This window comes from Esox lucius, chromosome 20, assembly GCF_011004845.1.
Source record: "Esox lucius isolate fEsoLuc1 chromosome 20, fEsoLuc1.pri, whole genome shotgun sequence".
NCBI classification, from domain to species: Eukaryota; Metazoa; Chordata; class Actinopteri; order Esociformes; family Esocidae; genus Esox; species Esox lucius.
Genome location: NC_047588.1, coordinates 22,538,452 through 22,561,172, shown reverse-complemented (window position 1 = coordinate 22,561,172; position 22,721 = coordinate 22,538,452). Strand labels below are relative to the sequence as shown.

Here is a 22,721-nt window from a genome sequence, read left to right as displayed (position 1 = left end):
GTATGTCGGTTGACCAAAAAAAGTACACTATGAAATAGATTGGGTGCCATTTGTGATGCAACCATGCTCTCTCAATGCCTATTTATAATTGTACCAATCTAACCAATGTAAATTGTAAACAAGATGACGTTTACTGGATAGGTAATCAAGTAAAATTACTGATTAGTAGAGACATACAAATAGCAGGTAAATATCAGATAAATTTAAAGCATGTCTGAGTGAATGGGTCCAATGTACTGTGGAAGAATTGGTAGAGCATCGCGCTGGAACAGCCAGAAATGTTGATCGGATAACAAGGTCCAATACAAACCAGAAAAGGAACCAGGCCAGCCTAGTTCAGCCGGCCCGCAAATAAAAGAGATACATGTCATTGCCCTCACTGGATTCAAACCCAGGTCTCCTACATGAGCATCTTTGTCTTAAACCACTACACCACAGTGCTATACATTTGCCCAGTGTCGGTATAGCATCTTGACATTAGATTTTGTCATGCATTAACATCACGCCAAGTTTGAATATTTCGCTAGACACCATTAAGCATTGTGTTAAACTGACTAACGTTTCTTATTAAGTTTACCACTACCACAAATAGCATCTATAAAATGTATGGTTTTTGCCACTGGCCATTTTAAGAGTTTTTTAGCCAGTAATAGGCTTACCAGTATCTAACTTATTACTTGGAATAGTCATAGGATTTTAGCAATTTCTAGCGAGACTGAATATGAACTTAACACAGCCAAAGCTATTTAATGGCACAAAAAAGTTTGTTTTTCTTTCATTCGTGAATGGCATTGATATAATAACTACCACTATAGGTGACGATAACTGACTTTTTCGTCAAAGTGAAATGACGAGAGAATCATGGAAACCCCTCCTCTTTTACTGCCCATGGGGTTTTTATCTAGCCTATTTTACCCCAAAAATCATACACAGATCCGAAACTCCACCAGAAATAGTCGCAATATAAACAGTTTTATTATAGGCTTACTATAACATAGCTACTGAAACTTGTACCAGCAAAGTTTTGTCTATCCTTACCCAAAAAGGATACACAAATGCATACTTTGAAAATGCATCTGAAATAGCCACAATATAACCATGAACAGTTATTTTAGGCTTACTATAACGCAACTACTGAAGGTTGTAGCCAGCAAAGTTATTATTTATCTGGAACAAATCCTTTTTAGGCTTACTATAACATAGCTACTGAAGGATGTAGCCAGTAATGTTATTGTCTATCCTGACCCAAAAAGGTAATCCACCAGAAATAGTTGCAATATAACCGTGAACAGTTTTATTTTAGGCTTACTATAACACAGCTACTGAAGGTTGTAGCCAGCAAGATTTGTATCTATCTGGAAAAATCCTAATGCATAATTTGCTTAGACTGTAACAAGATTTGATCACGGGACCTATTGAAGGTCCGCGTCTCTAACCACTACACTATTTAACAAGGGGTGGATGGGTGGTCAGTCATTCGCTCTTCTTGGCCGGCTCCGCTTACGCGGTCTGGCAAAAACTATAAAAGTATACACACTCACTACTGTAAATTACTCTGGATGTGTTTTTAAATGTGAATGCTGCTTTTGGACTTTTTCACAATACCTTTTCTGGAGGCTTCAAAGCTGTCATAGATGTTTATCCTTTGGATGTCATATGTCAGCGTTGTGTTTGGCAGTAGGGTTCTGTTCCTGTTGATTGTATTTAAAGCAAATTTAAAGGCTAGTTCTTCAGCACCTGATGGCCCAGATTCAATGGACTCAAATATTCCTCCTGAAACAAAGAGAGAAAGAATATAGTTGAGAATTACAAAGTTTTTGATTGAATACATTTTAATGTTGTGAGGATTGTTCTTGGCTTATTTCATACACGCTTGTGAGTGATTAAGTTGTTTTGTCTTGTACTCATCATTCAATAATCTTTGAACTGAAAGGGAAAGAATGATACAACTCAAAACATACAACATTGATTGAGACTGCTGACTGATCTATAAATGAAAGGAGTCATGTTTTGTAGCAATTATTATGGTATTTGTGTTTAGCTTATTGTTGAAACTGGCTGGTAAGTATGGTTGTTCTTGTTTAATACAGCCAGTAGAGACTACAGTCTGAATGGGGCCCTGTTCATACCCACAAGATTCAGCATTTCAAAACAGGGGAGGTACTAGTTTTAACAGGAGCTCATTAGGTAACTTGTCTTTTTCACATTACAAAACAATGAGAGTGGAAAATGTTCCTTTAAGCACAGGACATAAGTGATACTTTTTAAAAGATGGGGTACCTTGTAAACTGAAACATAATTGAAGCAAAAGCTTTCCAATTAAAGGCCAGTACAATTAAAGGCCCAATTTAGCCCATTTCTCCACACAGAACTAAGTGATGTTTGTTTTTAACCATGAACTGGTTGTATCAGGTCCTGCCACAATATCTCACTGGGTTTAGATCTGATTAGGCTATTCCACCACTTTACATTTCATCTCCTTCAACCATTCTGATGTAAACTTGCTTATGTAATTAAGAACATAGTTTTGCTGAATGACCCAGCTGCACATTAGCTTCAGCTCCTGAACAGAATACCTGCCATTCTCATGTACAATTCTCTGAAGGCAGAATTCATGTTTTTTCTTCAATTATGGCAAGTTGTGCAGGTCCTAATGTAGCAAAGCATCCCTAAACCATCATACTGCCACCACCATGCTTGACCAGTGGCATGATTATCTTATTGTGGAATGAGGTGCCACCATTGAATACACTTCCACTCTTCCTCAACAAGCACCTCCTTACATTACATTAGCACCTTAGTAAACCTTACTAGACAGTAAGGTTGATCATGGCATGATGTGGCTTTGGAACCTGTGTGTTGACAACTTGAATCTGATGGCAAGGGGGAAGGTCTGTCAAATGTATATTGAGCATAGCTAGCCCAAATTAAGGCCTTTTATATGTCAAGGTATTCAAGCAACTGGCCCTAATAATCCTTTTCATTTAATTAAATTAACTAGAGAGGCAAAACTTTTTTCACACCTAAAGATTACCTAGCAGAGCCAACAAATGAAACGAGTGTGTAACTCTAATAATATACTACTACAAGCTACAAAAATAACTAACCAAATTCCTTGTCAAAATGTGCAACAATGCAGAAAATCAAACAGGGGAAATACTTTTGTATTACTTAAAGTAATTTACTATAGAATGACGCACTCTCTTCAGGAAGACTGAAGTGGAAAGTCCAGTATACAGTACCAGTTGTACTGACATCTGTCTACTGGTGAAGTCATAGCCAGCAGTTGAATGGCTTCTTGGGAGGCTCAATGTGCTCTGAATGGCTGCTGGATCAATCAATCAAGCCATTGGGGAGAACTGGAGCACAACAAAGGGAAAATGTTGTGTTTTGTTTTCGGTTACCAGCCTGGCCTGGCCCTGCTAGCTGACAGACCTTCTGTCTGTTTGACAATGCTGTCAGTGGAGTACATGGTTAATTTACTTCTAACTGTAGTAGTATGTCCCACTGAAAAACTACGAATGAAGTAAATATAAACATCTCACCTAGTGCCGGACCTAGCCTTTTTGGGGGCCCCTCTCCCCCATCGTTCGGGTGCTCCCTAGTAGTTGGAGGCCCCTTAGCAGTGAGGGGCCCTAAGCTACGGCTTATGTCGCTTATGCCTGGAGCCGGCCCTGATCACACTACTGATGTTCTATTGCCTCACAGGACCCACTAAAAGTCTTCAAACAATCTATAAATCACACACCAGATACCCGCAATCAAGGGAGTAGAATTAGGGTGGGACGGGGTGGACAGGGTCAATGTGACCCCCTAGGAAAAGAGTGAAAATCCTGGGATCCAGTGCCCCAGACCCCCCTATAAACAATACAAACCTATGTGGTTGCCCACAATGCATGCATCCTGTTATATTACTATTGGCATTATTGTAATAAAAGACAAATGCCTTCCGTATCAAATAATAACACTCCAAAAGCATCAACCAAACAGAGAACTACAGCTGCAGCAGCATCAACCAGATATGACTTAGGAAAAGTTTCTCACCCTCATTTGTATTCTTCTCATGGGAGAGCCCTATTTTGCATGCCATAATGAGTTGGAGGGAATTAATAAGCATCAGTTAAGCAGGAAGTACTATAATTGGAAGCCTGAGCATTCAGAATTGGTCCGTTCACACGCAAAGAAGCAACATTTCCTGCTGCAAAGAGAATGTCTCTGTGGCTCTATTGAAAGAGAAGGAAAGAGGAAGGACTGAACTTCTGTGTGAATGTGAAGCAAGAAGATGAATCAAACTGGAGAGACGATTGTGATAAGGTGAGAGAGGGAAAAGGAGGAAGTATATGAATAGGTTTCAATAAGAATGCACTGACGTCTAAAATGTGACCAATGTAGACATACACTATTTGTCCCTTCCCCATTGTATCTACAGCTCTGTCTCATAGCAAAAACTCCCAACTTATTTAGGGGAGTTAAAATCATACTAAGCCTAGGCATCCGTGTGAAGCTATTCTAATTCTTTCCACATAATTCTTCCAACAAGGAAGACACATAAGTCAATTCATGTGAGGGCACCCTCACTCACCTCATGACCTGAGGGAGTGTGATGAGACCCATAAATCTGTGCTGGGGATGCAAATAACTACATCTGCTAAATTACTGAAATGTAAATATAAATGTTGTTTCAACTGTCCATGGGGCTTTTCAGGCATTCAGAAGATACAGTAGTGTAAGTGTCAAGACTAAAATCTAGACCAGTGGTTCCCAAACTGGGTGCCATGGCACCCCAGGGTCCTGTGCAGAATTTCTGATAATGGCTATTTGTTATGAAAATAAGTTCAAGTTGAGCTGTTTAAAATTTTTAGGTATGGTATAGATGGGTGAAAGGTGAAGGATGAATGAAGTTGAATATTGTAACATGTCATTGAGTGAATATGACAGTAATCTGAATTACATTTTGGGAATGAAACATAAGATGTTGTGGTCAACAGTGAAGAGATAGCTACTGTAGGTAATATGAAAACAAATGTCCTCATGTTTCCATAAAAAATTACTGTGTAGTAGTATAATCAAAGTTTGACACACAGAATAATGGTCATTCAGAGTGGTTTCTCATAGGATCCCCATTAACTGTTGCAAGGCAGCGGCTATTCTCCCTTGAAGTATAAACAAGGTCATGTATTGACATCCACACTGTGAGTAGCAAGTCACCCTCCTGACAGGTACAGTCCTTGTAAGGTTATTTTATTTGACACTTAAAGCCCATAGATCTCCAAGCTTACTGCACAAAGAGACCCGATATCCACCACAGAGGTGACAGTTCTCATAATATCAGTTATAGAAGAAACACTAGAAAAGCCACCATAATATTTATCCCCAAAACACAAGTCAGAGGTCAAAAGGTATAATAGGCTTTGACAGGGATTTTCTTGCATATAAACCTCAATTGTGGCTGCCTTCCCAAAATCTCACACCGTCTCTGTGTGTCGGCATGGTAAAACAATCTTGCACTCATACGCTAAATAGTCAACCAGCGATATACTGCAGCGAATGTATCTGTTTTTTTCATATTGGCATTGTTGCCAGAGGGGTAGGTTTCCCCGACAATTGGTAATGGTCTTGGGTGGGTCGATTTAGAGAGAAGTTTGTATAGAACAGTAGTTCCCAACCTTTTTCAGTTACTGTACCACAGACAGAATTTTGATCTGCTTGGAGTATCCCTGAAGTACCCCCTCATGTTAATTTCACTAGAAAGCCTATTGTCATGGTACGGTGAGCAGCAGCGCCACCGTTCCATACACCCTCAGTTCCCATCACTTACATCCCGGACTTGTTTTGTCACATCTCTTAATCATGCACACCAGGTCCCTATCTACTCATTAGTATGTGTTTAAATGTTTCCCCTCTGCTCCCCGCATTTGTGGATCATTGTTATTGTTGGATGTCGTCGTATGAACGTAAGTTTCTTTAGAGCCTTGTGTACTGTCATTTTGCTGCTTTAGTCAGCCCTTTTATTTCATTGTTTTGTGCTCGGTGTTTGTTTGAATAGAAAAATGGTCAACACCGACTACCGTCTGCCTGCGCCTTGTTCCTTGCTCCCGCAACACTGTACTACTGACACCTATGGTGTCATGAGTTTTCTCAAGTACCACCTGCGGAGAGGCCACGTACCCCTAGGGGTTCTAGTACCCCTGGTTGGGAACAACTGGTATAGAAGACAGAATTTGTGCAGATTTCACAGATTACTGTCAATGATCTGGCAACTTTGCATACAGGACCTTACCGTTCCTGACGTTGCCGAGATGAGTAACGTCGGAAATAAAAGTGGAACCTAGTTTGCTTTTACACCCAAGCATGTCAGAATATTTAAATATAACCTAAAAATGCCTAAACTACATCAAATCAGTAAAACGTTTCAGATTACGTCTAGTAGAATCACAGATTTTTTTCAATAGTGTTTGCAAGACAAAGATGACTGGTGAAAAGACGATTAGATTAGGGTATGTAGGCTACTACATAAAACATTTATATAAAAATATTTAAGTCAATAACAATATAAATATATGAACGTGAAGACACTGCATGAGTGCAAGCAGCATAGACAAGTAAGCTACAGCTGAAGAATGTTGAAAGAAGGGGATAAATGATGTGGCATAAAGGCTAGGATGGAGGAAAAAACCACGCAACAAGGCTGTAATACACACCAATTGGCCATAACATAATGACCACTGACAGGTGAAGTGAATAACACTGATAATCTCATTTTCATGGCAACTGTCAGTGGGTGTCATATACTAGGCAGCAAGAGAACATTTTGTCCTCAAAGTTGATGTGTTAGAAGAAGGAAAAATGGGCAAGCATTTGGATCTGAGTGACTTCAATAAGGACCAAATTGTGATGTCTAGACGACTGGGTCAGAACATCTCCAAAACAGCAGCCCTTGTGGGGTGTTCTCGGTCTGCAGTGTTCAGTACTAGGGCTGCACGATGTATCATTTCAGCGGCGACATTGCGATGTACGCATCAATGTATTATTATTATTTTAAACACGGAGTTCGTTGCAGTATGTGGTTGATCTGGGCCATTGAACCACTGCTATGTCATGTAAGCCATGGTCATTCAAGTATTTTAACTTGTTTTACACTTATAGAGGACCCCTTGGCCCTTTCCATTGTGGATACAAGCAATAATACAGTGGTTGATAAAGTCTTAGAAGACTGCAGTAATATAGTTAGGCATATTGGTAATGATGATATCTAAGATCTGTTTTAACCTTGGGAGTTGAATGGCCGGCCTGGGCAATTTAGGAGAGAATAAAAGCATCTAATTGAAGTTGTATGGAATCTAGCAGATTGAGCATATCCCAAATGAGATCACCTAATAACAGAAACTCTGTTGAGAGATAAGGAGCAATGAAATCACTTAAAGTAGTCAAGGCACTCCGGATGTTCATATGCAAAAATCCTAGACTTCTGTCATCACAAAGTCTTGAAACTTCACATCAGCACCCTCCATGACAGAGTTTTCAACAAAGGGCACAATGTATTGTAATGTATATTTCCGGTGACCATTAACGGTAACATGATAACAATAGGACTGAAATTTTGCAAGCACGTTGGTAAAGGTTAATAATGATATACTTAATTGCTATTGTTTGATAGAACTGTTTCCGTACCAGACATGTAGACAGAAATGTAGAATAGAAATAACCCAGATCAGTTTCATGACGCAGCATGTAGCCATGAAGGAAACAACATTGCGGGTGGTAAGAGTAAGACTCACCGATATATATCATTGAGCAAAGAGGGGAACAGTGTGAAAGTGCGGGAAAGGGGGTGTTTTGCCCAATATGAGAATGAAATGTTTGGGTAGTGTAAATGAGAATGGTAATGAAAAACAATGTTAAAAATGCCACAGAGAACATGTAATGCCAAATTTCATAGAGGGTTCCTATACACAAATGGGATACAAAGTTTCCCTTAGAAACATGGGTGTCGGTGGGCATCAAAAGCATGCCTAGAGGCAGTTACCACAATGGATTTGAAATGAAACAACTGAGATGCAATTGAAGTGCAAACATTCAACTTTAATTCAAGGGGTTGAACAAAAATATCATATGAAACGTTTTAGCATCAATGACAGCGTGCATTCTTTTGTAATAGTTGTCTATGAGGCCTCAAATTCTTGAAGGTGGTATAGCTGCCCATTCATCTTGGCAAAATGCCTCCAGGTCATGCAAAGTCTTTGGTCGTCTTGCATGAACCGCACGTTTGAGATCTCCCCAGAGTGGCTCGATGATATTAAGGTCAGGAGACTGTGCTGGCCACTCCAGAACCATCAACTTGGCCTTGTGCTTAGGGTCATTGTTGTGCTGGAAAGTTCAAGAGCGTCCCATGTGCAGCTTTCATGCAGAAGAATGCAAATTGTCTACCAGTATGTTCTAATAACATGCTGCATTCATCTTGTCATAAATTTTCACAAGATTCCCCGTGCCTTTAGAGCTCACACACCCCCAAAACATCAGTGAGCCACCACCATGCTTCTTTACTGGCAACTCGACCATGCAGCTCATTTTTGTTCAAGTATCATTGTATTGCTCTCCTTGAAACAACCACACCGTTTTTTTCCAGAGCAGCCTGTATTTCTCCTGAGGTTACTTGTGGGTTTTTCTTACATTCTCAAACAATTCTTCTGGCAGTTTTGGCTGAAATCTTTCTTGGTCTACCTGACCTTGGCTTGGTAACAAGAGATCCCTGAATTTTCCACTTCCTGATAAGTCGTTGAACAGTACTGACTGGCATTTGTTAGGCTTTGGATATCTTTTTATATCCTTTTCTATATTTATAAAGTTCCATTACCTTGTTACAGAGGTCTTTTGACAGTTATTTTCTGCTCCCCATGGCTCAGTATCTAGCCTGCTCCGTGCATCCATGTGAGAGCTAACAAACTCATTGACTATTTATTTTTACCTGTATGTGTCACCTTGTGTGTCTGTAACAAGGCCAAACATTCAAGGGTATGTAAACTTTTGATCAGGGCCATTTGGGTGATTTCTGTTATCATTATGATTTAAAAAGCAGCCAAAAAACTCTGTTTTCATATGATTACTATCCTTAAAAGACAGTTTTTTTGCATGATCAGTCATATTTTCAAAATCAATCAATTTCTGCTAAGGTATGCAAACTTATGAGCACAACTGTATGTTGTGAAGGGGTTTTTATTTTCCATGGAAAGTATCCTCCGATCATCCACCAATGTTGTCTTCCATGGACGTCCAGGCCTTTTGTGTTGCAGAGCTCACCAGGGTGTTATTTTTTTCTCAGAATGTACCAAACTGTTGATTTGGCCACTCCTAATGTTCCTGCAATCTCTCTGATGAATTTAGTTTTTGCAGCCTAAGGATGGCCTGTTTCATTTGCATTGAGAGCTCCTTTGATCACGTTGTGCTTTCACAGCAACAGCTTCCAAATGCAAATGCCACACCTGGAATCAACTCCAGACCTTTTACCTGCTTAATTGATGAAGAAATCTGATTGTCTTTTTGATATTATTTGTAATGTGGTCTAACTCTCAATATTCCACCCCAGCATGTAGACATATGCCCTTTTGACGGCCCTGGTGCCGCATACTTTATGACTTGACTATGTAATAGGCATTTTTTCCCGATTTATTTTAGACAACTTTATTGGTGAAACTCTAATGTTTTATAATTATTGAGACAGATAACCTTATCCATCAAGTTACGTGCAAGTCCCAATAGGTACCAGATAAGAGTTGCCAAGTCCTGGACCCGAATCCAAAAGCACAAATGAAGCACTGGCAATAGGTATATTATCTATTCCTTGTGCCAAATTATTTGTATATTATATAAAAGCTTAATTTGATCCTGCTGTTGATTGAACTAATGCAGAACCATCATGCACACTAAACATAAATACATTTCCCCTGGTTTGGTTGAACTGAAAAATAAAAACACAGTCCATTAAAAAGATAAAGTAGCCCCTCTCATAGTTTTTAAAACACACTGATTGTGCCTTGCACCAGTGTAAAATCGATGATCCACTTGCTGCTATCTTGGCAAGTGGAAGTGAGTGCCGGTCAGGCTGCGGAGAGCAGAGCAGCACAGGCTATCTTTGATGAATGTGCTCAGTAATCCAATCAATTAATGTTGTTTGGTTTGCTAAGCGCCTGTAGCCACCCAACTGCTGCTGCGTCTGGGGGCCCTGTACACTTTGAGGGGAGATATTCAGAATGCAGTCACTGAAGCTCAACACAACACAAATATTTCAAAGATACAGACTGATGGAGATGTCGGTGTCTGTGTGTGTAACTCTTATCGCGAGTGGCAAAACTGGAAATTATACAGCTTAGTAAATGTGCAAATAAATGATAGCAAGAAGTGCTCTGGCAAATATACATAACAGAATTACCCCCCCAGTGTCACAGGAATGCCTGCAAAGTGCTGAAGAGAAAATGTCCAACAAATTCTTCCTGTTGAGTTGAAAGGTTAGAAGTAAAAGGGCAGATCTGATTACCAACACTGGTAAAATTGAATATTATTTCTGTACTTGTTCTCTTACAGTGAGCATGCTCCTGTGCCAGTGTGTCAGTCAGCCTGATCCCTCTCCATGATACAAAGAGCCTGTGTAATCCTCACACACACACCCACTCAGGACAGTGACTAAAACCACAGTAAACATTAAATGTCATCCATCTTAATTCCTTCCAGAGCCAAAAAACTGAGAGGAAATTAATAGCAAATCCAGCTTCTGCTTCAACAAGTATGTATGAGCTAAAACAAAATAGAATGCCTTTGCATATGGCACATACCCACATACACTGGCACATACCCACACCCACCTCCTCTATGTCTCCCACCAATGTTGACAGTATGAAGGTGATCACTGTCATTATAGCGGTGCAGCAGAAGGGGAAGTGCAGCATGACATACTCCCTGACCATGTTCCATCTTTATCACAGCAGGGGTGTAACAGACAGGGACTGGAGAGGCTGACGTGCCGCTGGGATTAAGATGGGACACTCTTTCCATTTTAGTTACATTGTAAGGGAACATATATAATTCATATTTAAGTAATAACATGACATTGGCGTACCATCGTAGCAACATGAACATGGTTGCCAGGGTGCTGCACTAAGAGTGTAACCAGGTGACTGGCTACAAACATCAGTGAAATAATACAGGGGCGATTTCTCTGGTTTTACCTTTACACAGTTCACACTTGGACAGGAATGCATAGACAATGGAAGTAGGGCTGCCCCTGCTCACTGTGCACCTTGACGTTCTGATTGATGTAAAAGTAACTGAAGTCCAAAAGAAAGCCAGGCAGGGCTGAGACCTGGAACCTTTGATTATGAAATGTAACAATGGGATTTCAGTCACTTCCTCTAATCACTGGTTCTTATGCAGCATTGTTCGACATAATTATGGATTAGGTGGAACTGGTTATGGAACTGGCGACAGACTGGGGGAAATCTTGCCAGAATCATCCTCGGGGAGGCTGTCGCAGCTAGCCATAAGAATGGTGTCATGTTCAACGGGGAAGTCATCCTCTGACTTCCCCAGAATGCACCTGCCTGGATCGCAGAGCACCTGCATGAGAGAGGAGTGGTCAGGTCGAGAGTGGTCAGGGAAAGGTGGTGACAGGAGTCACACAAAATTTTATTGCTCAGAGCAGTTGTAACATGCTCTATGCCGAGACACACCAAACACATCTTCTGGAGGTCAGTTAACGCAATACAGAAATCATACGAGCAAGGACAAAGCCGGGAAAGCAAATCCAGCATAGAGGCCCTTGTTGACAGTTGCATGACTTGCATTCATGCCGAGCAACAGGGCAACCAGCCTGTTCTTTAAAACAAAAAAGCAGAATGCAAAACACAACCTACATGTTACAAACATGTAACCCAAGATGGACAGTTAATTTGCCATGCAACTAAGATCAAAGTTATGGTGGAAGGATAGAATAACACTTAAATTCATAAAGCTAGCAAAAATAGGTGTGATTTGCAGACCACAAACCGTGTACAAAGACAGGAAAATTAAAGTGAGGAGGTGTATTCTGTCAAATGTATTTAGTCCTTTGATCCTTTCCAAATTTGACTGTGTTAATCCTTTCGAGCTGCCATAGGCCACTTGCTCCCTCAGTTCTTGACTGAGAATCTATGCTTGCCAGAGTCTCAGTTGTGCCAGATTTTATCCATTTTGTAATAATGGACTTTTGTTCTGTGGGAGTGTAATGGACCTCGGGAAGGCAGGTATGGATTCAAGGGCAGAGCGCAATATTTATTCAAATCAACAGTACAGGTAAGTAATCCAGGAGAATAGTCAGGGGCGAAAACAGGCAGGAGTCAAAACCAGTGTAAACCAACAAGAAAAGGCTAAGATACAGTAGGAATAAGCAATGGATGTAGTTAGTGAGTCCATGTCAGTATAACCCATAGGCAAATGTACAGGCAGTGAATAGACAACAATCATAGTCAGTGAGGATAGACAACTCGATACACAGAAAAACTAAACAATAGGATAAATGATCTCAGACTAGAATGCCACACTACTACAAACAATACCTCACAAGGGAAATGTGCGCTGAACGGAACTAAATAGTAGAGCTGATGAAAAACAGGTGAGGGAACAGGTGATTGGAATTCCAGTGATTGTGATCTGAGGAGTGAGTTGCGTTTAAGTGATTGGTGGCGTGTTTGAGGGAGTGACATGGCAAGGGATGTTACAGGGAGACAATGGAGTCCCATACATGACCAATGTTATGAATGTCACAGTTACATCACTGAAGTTTGGTGGTCACAGTGCAGGGAAACGGGCAAGATCCTCGGACTAAAGGAAAAAAAATAATATATTGTTGTGCCGTTGGATGTCAAAATAGGAATGCAAAAAAATATGTTTTTATAGAATACCATTGTCAAAGCCACCCGTTGAAGCTAAAAGCAGACTTTTATGGTTGCAACCCATTAAACAGACAGACTGGACTGATGAAATCATCCGGAATGATTGTCTCTTCAGTGCTCATTTCTTATCAGGCAAGCTTTTGTCCACTGTTTATCACACACAGGCAAAATCAATGATGTAGTTATAATAATAATAATAATAACGATAAATTAGTAACAGCAGCAACCACAAAGCTGGCATTTTAAATAGGCTATTTCATAATGGTAAACACCATTGACCAACGTTTTGCTATTGTCCTTGTCACTACTGGTAGAATGAGGCGGTACCTGTACTCTATTCAGGTTGCAAAGGCAGTCCAGCTCCTCCAGGATGGCACATTCATACATGCTGTCGCAAGAAGGTTTCCTGTGTCTCACAGGACAGTCTCAAGAGTATGGAAGATATACCAGGAGACGGGCTGTTACACGAGGAGTGCTGGCCAGGGCAGTAGAAGGGCATCAACCCAGCAGCAGGGCCGGTATCTGCTTCTTTGAGGAGGAACAGGAAAAGCACGGACAGAGCCCTACAAAATGACCTCAAGCGGGCTACTGGTGTGCATGTGGTGTGCATACAGTTAACACATACAGGAACCTCATGCTATAAAGGCACGTGCATTTTTATCCTAGCCACGGTGGTTATTTGAGGGCTGTGATATTTGCTAGCTATAGTCAGTAGGCATTTTGATGTTGTTCCTTGACAAGCATTTGTGTACCTCCTCACATTACGCTTATTATGTGAAAGTCCTATAATGCTGTTTGATAACTCTATTTTAGATTTCAGGGTTCATTAATATCAACGTATAATATTTATTACCTCCATCTCACGCACTTTGTTTCTCTCCGCAGCATTCTTTATCTTTCTTCAACATATAGGGATAATGTTAACATGGAACATTTATTTTTGGTGATAGAACAGCGTTGAGTGCTCTTCTGGACACTTTCCCAAATGTCAGTGCATCTTCAGCTATTGTCATTCACTCCAATGCCCACAAATGTCACACTCTCTTCAGCACCAGAGCTATTGTGAACCACTCAAATAGCTGTAAAATGTCAATGATTCCCCTGACGTAGATAGAAGGCCTTGAGGGATAGATCAAGGTATTAGATATCGGAACTTATTGGCCAATCTACAGATCAGTTCTTGTGTAGTATTGGTCATATTATTTATTTCTGGTAAAGTAATCTACACAAACCCCTAAAATGTAACTAGTGTAATACTGACTGACACCTGTACGTGGCGGTGATTAAAAGAAAAAAATTCATAACATTATTTCAGTTTACATCCTGAGATTTTTTTATTTAAAGTCATATTGACCTCAACCCTGTCAGTCCCTTTACTGGCCAATTTCTAGGAGAAAGCGGTTTCTTTTTTCCTCATCTGTACATTTTGGAATTTGGGCCTACAGATTCAACACTAACCATAATGTCATGTACAGGAACACATTTGACTAATAAAGTACACCACACACACGTGCATGCGCGCGCTCTTAATTCCACATTTGCTGAGGTATGCATGAGGGTGATCTGCGCTCCCCCTGTCGCTTCTAGGACAGGATACAGTTTGCTAATAGAGCAGGGAGAATAAATCATATTAATCTCACTCTCCTCTTTTTTCTCTCCCTGTGGATCTATTTGCTTAACAATGATAACAATCCCTCCAGCTTAACTCAACCGCATTGGGCCAGTTCTTATAGCAGTGCTCTACATTCTATTCTCTCGCTCCTTTCCTCTTCTTTTTAAATGAAAAGGTTTCCTTTTGATCTTCGCTATGGTATATTGATTTTTTCAGAGCTCAAAAATGTGCATGTGTGATATTATCTCTGTCAGGCACACGAAGTGGAGGAAAATGGAGGGAGTTGGGGATGTTTGGCGTTTTCCTCGCTGTACATGATTGAATCTTTGTTTCTCTTAACGCGATGCCCCCTGACCAATGCATTGTGCTATAATCATGGTCTGTTTAAAAGATCAGCCCAGGCTTTGATGAAACTTAAGCAACTCAAAAGCTCGTCCATTGATTATTACAGAGGAGGAAAAGCCAATGATGGGCCTATTTTTTCCTTCTTACCTTCTCTCTGTCTCTCTCTAAAACTTTCTTTCTCAGTCTCTCACTTACACTTTATTTATTTCGCTCTCAGATTTTTGTCTTTTTCTGTCCTCTTTCTCTCTAGCTATATTTCACTTTCTCCTTTCCCCACCCTTCCCTCTGTCTATAATAAATAATAATTAAGGCAGGCATTTCCTACTGTCTCAGCTTCAGAGATGTCTGTTCACAAAGTCAGTTGGCCATAATGGGATCAATAGTAGATCTTCAATGCTGGGAAATGGGTTGGGCAGATCAGAATTGTTTTTGATGTTACAATGCCCCCTTTCTACACTGTCACGTCCACACAGAACCACACAAAATACACTGGACCCAGTTGCCTCAAACCAGGAACTAAGAAGGTTCCCCTTCAAGGACAGCCAAATAATACTTTTAGAACCTTATTTTGTGTGTGTAGTCTACAGTTTATAATACAACCCTATTTCCAAACAAAAAAGTTGGGACGCTGCAGAAAAAGTACATAGTAAAAAAGTCAAAAACTACCAGTGCAAATCGTTTAAACCCTATATTCAACAGAAAATAGTTATAATGATATCAAACGGAGGTAGGTGCTGTGATTCCAAGTTGCGGTGTGTGCTGCTTTTATTGACAGCAGGGGCAGGCTGAAGAGTAGTCAGAGGTACAGGCTGGGGTCATACACTGAATGGCACAGATACAGGCTGAAGAGTAGTCAGAGGTACAGGCTGGGGTCATACACTGAATGGCACAGATACAGGCTGAAGAGTAGTCAGAGGTACAGGCTGGGGTCATACACTGAATGGCACAGATACAGGCTGAAGTACACAAGGGCTGGGCAGGTCTCAAAAACACGGGAAGGCAAAAGGTCAATACACAGTAGTCCAAAGGCATGGAAAAGTACAGATTGGGGCTGGACTAGTTATTGGAGTCACAGGTAAACTAGGCAAAAACAGAAAAAAAAATCGAATAACAGTTGAAATTCAAGAAAGGGCTTAGTGAAGTTGCAGTGAAAACAAACAATTGATAGTTTGCATGTGTCGTCACAGCATATGGGAATGCCCACTTGGCAGGCAAAAAACAGACTCCTTCCATTTACCACCGTTGACAACTTTCACTAGTAATACTTTTAGTACTTATACTTATCATACTAATTGCCAGATTAGTTGTAGTTCCATTGGATTTTCATAGAACTGTTTTGCACTTTAGAAATTGCCATCACACCGCACATATATTGTATTTGAATCTATGTAATCAATGTAATGAATGACATGATCAGTATTCATCTGCACAGATGCAACCAAATCCAATGTTCTAGCTAAAGTTAGTAAGGCTAGCTAAACCTCTCTTGTTAAACATAAAGTATTAGCTAAATTAATAACAACGTTAAAACAGGAGAAAATCGCACCAATCCAACCTTCTCCATAGCAACCTAGGCTGTCAATGGTGGCTTGTTTAAACAGTAGGAATTATCTACCTGACATTGGGAAAACAAGTATTTTACTACCGGTACATTTGTTACAAGATTCTGTGTTATACTGGCAGCACTACGTTACACTGCCCACCCATAGAACCAATGGTAATTTAGGTAAATTAGCACTCAACTTCGCTTTGACCATGAAGAATTTCTTCTCCTTCACCTCCCAAACCATTGCATTATTGACCCACCCTGGTCAAATGTACAGATAGCTGTCTGTACTTTTGTACACTTTCATTTTGGTAGCAGTGTAAGGGGATGGATTCTCCACAAGGCCTATGTACACATCCCCAAAGTTCAGCTCCAGCAGGGATGTCGGTGTTCCTAATGACGCAAATAACACAGTGCGTGCTGTATATGGGTCACAAGTTCCTAAGACTTGCAGTTTGATTGCATACCTTTGTTTTTCAAGTTTTGTGAGGTGATATAAAAACTAAATTAAAAAGTAGAAAACATTTCCATGCACTGTCTCCCTAGAATTCCCATTGTTAGCTGCCATGTTTTAACAATGTTTTGCCCACCAGGCTGTCAGGGCAATCACGTGACTGAAAACTATGAATACCTCACAATCTGAAGGCTGGGAGTGAATTAACTAAATAGTGTGAGAAAACAATGGAACAATGACACAAGTGATCAATATTCATGTTATTGTGAGGCTGGAAGAGTGCTGCGTTCAGGTAGAGTGGAAAGTTGAGGTCCGGGAGGTGCGCTGATTCCTGACAGGGAGTGATGTGAACGGGGCACAGACCGTACAATTGTATGAAGACAACATATGAACACAGTACGTTGCTGTATCCACAAATGCATGTTAAAACCCTACCACGTAAAGAAGAGACCATATATAAACAAGATCCAGAACCTCCAACGCCTTCTCTGGGCTCAAGCTGATTTAAGATGGACTTGGAAGTGGGAAGTGGAAAACTGTCCTGTGGTCAGAAAAATTGAAATTATTTTTGGGAATCATTGACACTGCTTCCTTCAGACTAAAGAGGAGAGGGACCATCCGGCTTGTTTTCAGCACACAGTTCAAAAGCCAGCATCCATGATATGGGGGTGAATTAGAGCACATGGCATTGGTGACTTGCACATCTCTGAAAGCACCATTAATGCTGAGCAATATATACAGGTTTTGGTGCAAAATATGCAGCCATCCACACAAAGCATTTTTCAGGGAAGGCCTTGCTAATCTCAAGACAATGGCGAACCACTTTCTGCATGTATTACAACAGCATGGCTCCGTAGTAAAAGAGTCTGTTTGCTAAACTAGCCTGCCTGCAGTCCAGACCTGTCACCCATAGAAAACATTTGGCGCATTATGAAACGAAAAATACGACAAAGGGGACCACAAACTGTTGAGAAGCTGAACACATTTCCCTTTGAAAACTACAGAAATGTATCTCCTCAGTTCCCAAACGTGTACAGCGTAGTTTTAAATGAAAAGGTGATGCAACATGGTGGTAAAGATGCCCCTATCCCAAATTTTGAAATGTGTGGCTGGCATCAAATTCAAAATGAGCATGTATTTTTCTCAATTTCAACATTTGATATATATTTGATAAGTTTGTCTTTGTAATATTTTCAATTAAATACAGGGATAAATTATTTGAACATCATTGCATTGTGTTTAAATTTGCATTTTACACAGCATCAACGAAACCTTACAGACTTAAAGATAGTCGGTGGAAAGTGTGGAAATTCTATAAGATTTGTGACAGAATATAGCTCTCTTCACCAGCAGAGAGCAGAGGCAACAGCATTTCTTCCACTCATTACTCTCATCCTTGCACTCCTCCTCCCCTACTCATTTAATCTAGGAAATTATTCACACCACATTTGTCATCTTGTTCAGAATTCCTATGCCGGTAAATTGCAGCCGGGACCCTATTAATTAGAATATTTTGAAAGGTGGAGGGGAAAAATAGATCCTGTACACTCTTGCTGTAAATATATGAGGTAGAGTCAAAAAATCTACAACAAGCATTTTCCACACTTTTTGAAGATTTTTGAGGGTGTATTTGAACAGACATACACGCTTTGCAGTTAATGAGAAAACAAAAGGGGAACAAATCAAATTGACATAAATTATATTTTCTGGAAGAACAAAACACAAACCATAAAGTGTGCGCTGAATTATAATGTCAAGCTGAGATAGCTGAGTGGAGAAAGTTCATTGCAGTGCAGCAAAGGGATAATAGGAAGCTTGACTTTTCGAAAACAAATCTCCCAAAAGCAGTATTTCCCTGTATTCTGGGACACTGCAACAGAACTCGGTGTGTGTGTGTATATGATTCAGTATACTATGCTCATCTATTTATTACCAGGCAACAATAATATAATGTATCAATGCAGAAGGATCCTTGCTTGGCTGTGGAGAAAATATCTGTGCTTTTACTTGCATTCCTACTGGCTGCCAGGGCCTGGCTGAGTGAGTGAACTGTCCATGTCAGTGCTTTGTGACTAATGAACTGAGCTCAGCTACAATGCCACAGACAGGTAGGTTCCATGGTAACGGTAGAGCTTTATCAAATGAAACAAAAATGTGGGAAGAAAAATGTCTCACCCTTGAGCATCCCTCACCTGCTGTGCAGCCGTAATCATAAACTAGACCAATATTATGACCGGAAAAAACTAATACATCAAAAACTGTGCATTCACAAACATACCCTAACATACCAAAACCAGAGTACACACCCCATTATTCCATATTGTACATTTTAATTACAGGCAACAACCTGGTATTACAGGCAACATCCACACATTGACCAGAACTGCAAACTTTGAGAAATCCTGTTACAACAGCCAAAAGCCATCAAACAGGCAAAGCATCAATGTAAGATTAAGACCGAATGCTACTATGCTGTCTCTGGTGTCACAGGTGTGGAATCTGAGCATTAACAATTACAATATGAATGTACGTTTCATTGGAAGTGCATGTGCCTAATAACGAGAACAACAGAAACATCTCTGTTCAGATTCTCTCTCTGTAGGTTGTGCTCTAATGACAGGAATGTTTTACGATGGCCATCTAAAAACATGGTCTTTGCTACTTAGAAACGCCTTCAATGTATATATCAGCATTACAATGAGAAGAAGATAGAACGTTCACCGAATGACATCTGTGTTGCAATTTTCCAATAAACGTGAGCAAACTTCTCCCTCGATTTGATACGGGTTCTACATGATTTGACCACTAAACGAAACCGCTGATTTCTAACACAGGTGTGCCTTAGGCTGGCCACAATAAAAGGCCATTTTAAAATGTGCGGTTCCATCACACAGCACAATGCCACAGATGTCGCACATTTTGAGGGACTGCAGGAATGTCCACCAGAGCTGTTGCTCGTGAAGTTGAAGGCAAGAACTTCCCACAAGAACAGCATCTGACAGAAGAGAGATGCTTGCTGAAAGAGAGTAGGCTCCATATATTTTACATTTACCAGACAGAACCATGAACATAGGCCAGCAGTGTAGGCTTTGCTGTTGCATTGCTTCTAACTGCCAGAGGATAAACCATGTCTGTAGTCAAGTAATGCACCTAATGCCATGGATTTGTATGCATTTTATGTAATTAAATGATAACAAAATAATCGATTGCTCTGAAAAGCTCTTTTCAAAAATGTAATGTACAATAAGTTTAGTCAAGAAATGTATCACAGAAATATGTTTTGTGATTAAACTTAGCTTGTTTTAGTCAACAAAATGTAACATTTAAATCTAATTAGTTGATGTCTCATTAATTGCTGATCAAAAAAAGGCATAAAGAAGACTAGTTACAGGCAGCTGCCTCCAAGATTTTTAAATGAATTGCTAGCTTTGACTAGCTAGCTTTTACATTGCTTTACTGACTTCCTATTAATGTCCCTTAACTCTATATTGGAATAGGCTCCATAAGTAAGCATTTCACGATAAGTGAAAATATGTTGTTTACGAAGTATATAACAAGTAGCATTTGATATGAGCATTCTTATCTGATGTGTACTTTTCTTGGGTGCAGTTAAGGTTAACTTCAAGCACAACATTAAGAAATGTAGCTACATTCCTACTTAAGTAAATGCAGGAAATATGACAGACACGTCTCGTCTTTGCAATAAATATGTGTTGTAATTTGCCTTAACTGCAAATTCAGAATGTATTGAGAATTGCCACAGCTATTTATCTCACTTGTACATACATTATACATAATACCTGTACATTTTCTGTAAATTTGTAAATGTCCACTGCACATTTAGAATTGCAATATGTAATGCATTTACATTAATAGCACATTTCACTTGTACATACAAGATTAACCCTTTTGCTCCTCACTCAAACCTTCCTTTTCAACTTTTTTGGAAAGGAAAGAAAAAGGTGCAGTGGTCTCTTCATTTGTTCTGGAGCTGTATGTAAATACATATACCTAATACCCCTCTATTTCCGCTTCTGGTTAGACTCCGACTGCATTTTGTTGTACTGTACTTGTACTGTTCAATGACAATAAAGTTGAATCTAATCTAAAACAATCTGTTGCTTGGGCCATCAGGTGTCAAGTTTAGTAACTGTTTAAGCCTACGTGGGCAAGCCTGATCTATCTTCGGCTACCTTAGCCTCAGACCATTTCTCAGATGTTTTGTGAGCATGCTATTTCCTCTGGATTCAATTTACCTTCCTCTGTAATTCCTTGTTGTGTGCATTAATGTTGTTAAGGTGATGCTATTGGAGTGATTTTAGGCTACGGCGAGGTGAATGCGTACAACCAGATTTGGGGTAATACTATCATCTGAAGATTTGTCTTAGACCTCTAGCCAGTGAATTACTCACAGTTACCACAGTGATCATTCCTCTTCATTTTCTTCCTCTTACACTCCACTGGTGGACATGTCTGGAGGGATCCATTAACAACCAGCTAACAGATTAAAATGTATTTCAAACTGAATCAAGGATGAGCAAGGAAAGAATATGTTATTGCCTTTGGCACAGTAAACTACTGTATCTGTTATGACAAGCAGGTTAGCTCTAGACAGTACTCTGCAGTCTGACACTTTATTCTGTTCTTTTCCTTCCATCTTCCCATCCTTCTCTTTCCTTTTTCTGTTTTGTCAGTCTATCTTTCTATTCTCCTCAGATCCCCTCTGCACTTCTTTAAAATGCTGAAAAGAGAGCTGTGGGTTAATGTACGTATTTGTGTACAAATACACACATGCACTCTACCCTCATTTATCAATCAACCATTCATCAAAACATTTAGGATATAATGTAAAAGTTAATTATGAGCTCAGATTGAAAGCATTATTAATATTCATGTATGACTATTGTTTTTGTTTCATCAGCCACAGAAATAGAGAAAACATTAAGGTTTGCTAGTAGGAAAATATATAAATATTAGCATCTCTAAACAGAATTACCAAAATGTCTGGAAAAAAATTATTGGTGACAGAATATATTTTTGCATACGTATTCATACAGACTCTTAAAATAGTGGGTAATCACTTTAGCATTAATCCGTAATGAAGCTGATGTATTTAAACAGTCCTATGTGTTAGATGACAATTGTTCTGTTTCAGAGAGCTTTATTTCTCTGGCAGTTAACTCACAGACAAAGATGAAGGCTACTATATAGAATTGGGGATATGTGATCTGAGTTGTTTTGTGTTACGCATAAATGTATGACTTTTTTTGGTGGAAAAAGAGAGGCAGATGGGATGAGAAGATGGTAATTTAACCTTCACATTAGGAGTATAAATGTACCAGCGCACCACAGCACTACTGCTGCTTCTTAGAGAACGTGTTTATAAAATAATGATTTCATGGTTGAACTACGACTAGGTTACTTAGAAGCAAGTTAAGACAGGGCTTAAATGATGTATAGTGTGTTGAATGTATAGTGTGTGGTATGCAACAGGCATATGACTTTCTTTCCACCAGGATTGGAATTTTGTCATTTTAGGGGCAAGGCCATTTGGCCTTCTATGTCACAAAAATTGTTAGGGCACAAAGCCACATGTCAGGGCACAAAGGCCATTGAGTGAAATAAGAGGATTTGGAGCTTACAACGGGAATTTTTGATAGGAAAAAAACATGCATGACATCGTATTGACAGTTAAGTAATGTTACAACTAAGATTACCTCAGTTACACAGTTCACCTGTGCTAATGAGTATTACCTAAATAAACAAATGGTCTAATTTGTGCACAGAGCAAGTCATTTTTGTTTTTTAATCTTTCACCACAAGTGCTGCCATGTAGAGTGATGT

General features: G+C 39.8%; 1 protein-coding gene across 3 annotated transcripts in view; it reads right to left on the bottom strand.

Moving 5' to 3' along the window:
- grik2 (glutamate receptor, ionotropic, kainate 2) overlaps positions 1-22,721 on the bottom strand; it is a 330,777-nt gene that overhangs the window by 251,109 nt on the left and 56,947 nt on the right. For all 3 annotated transcript variants that reach the window (XM_013139315.4, XM_020041428.2, XM_020041429.2), the window contains exon 3: positions 1,606-1,773. In XM_013139315.4, the coding sequence (XP_012994769.2) occupies positions 1,606-1,773 (168 nt within the window). The remainder of the gene's footprint in view (positions 1-1,605; positions 1,774-22,721) is intronic.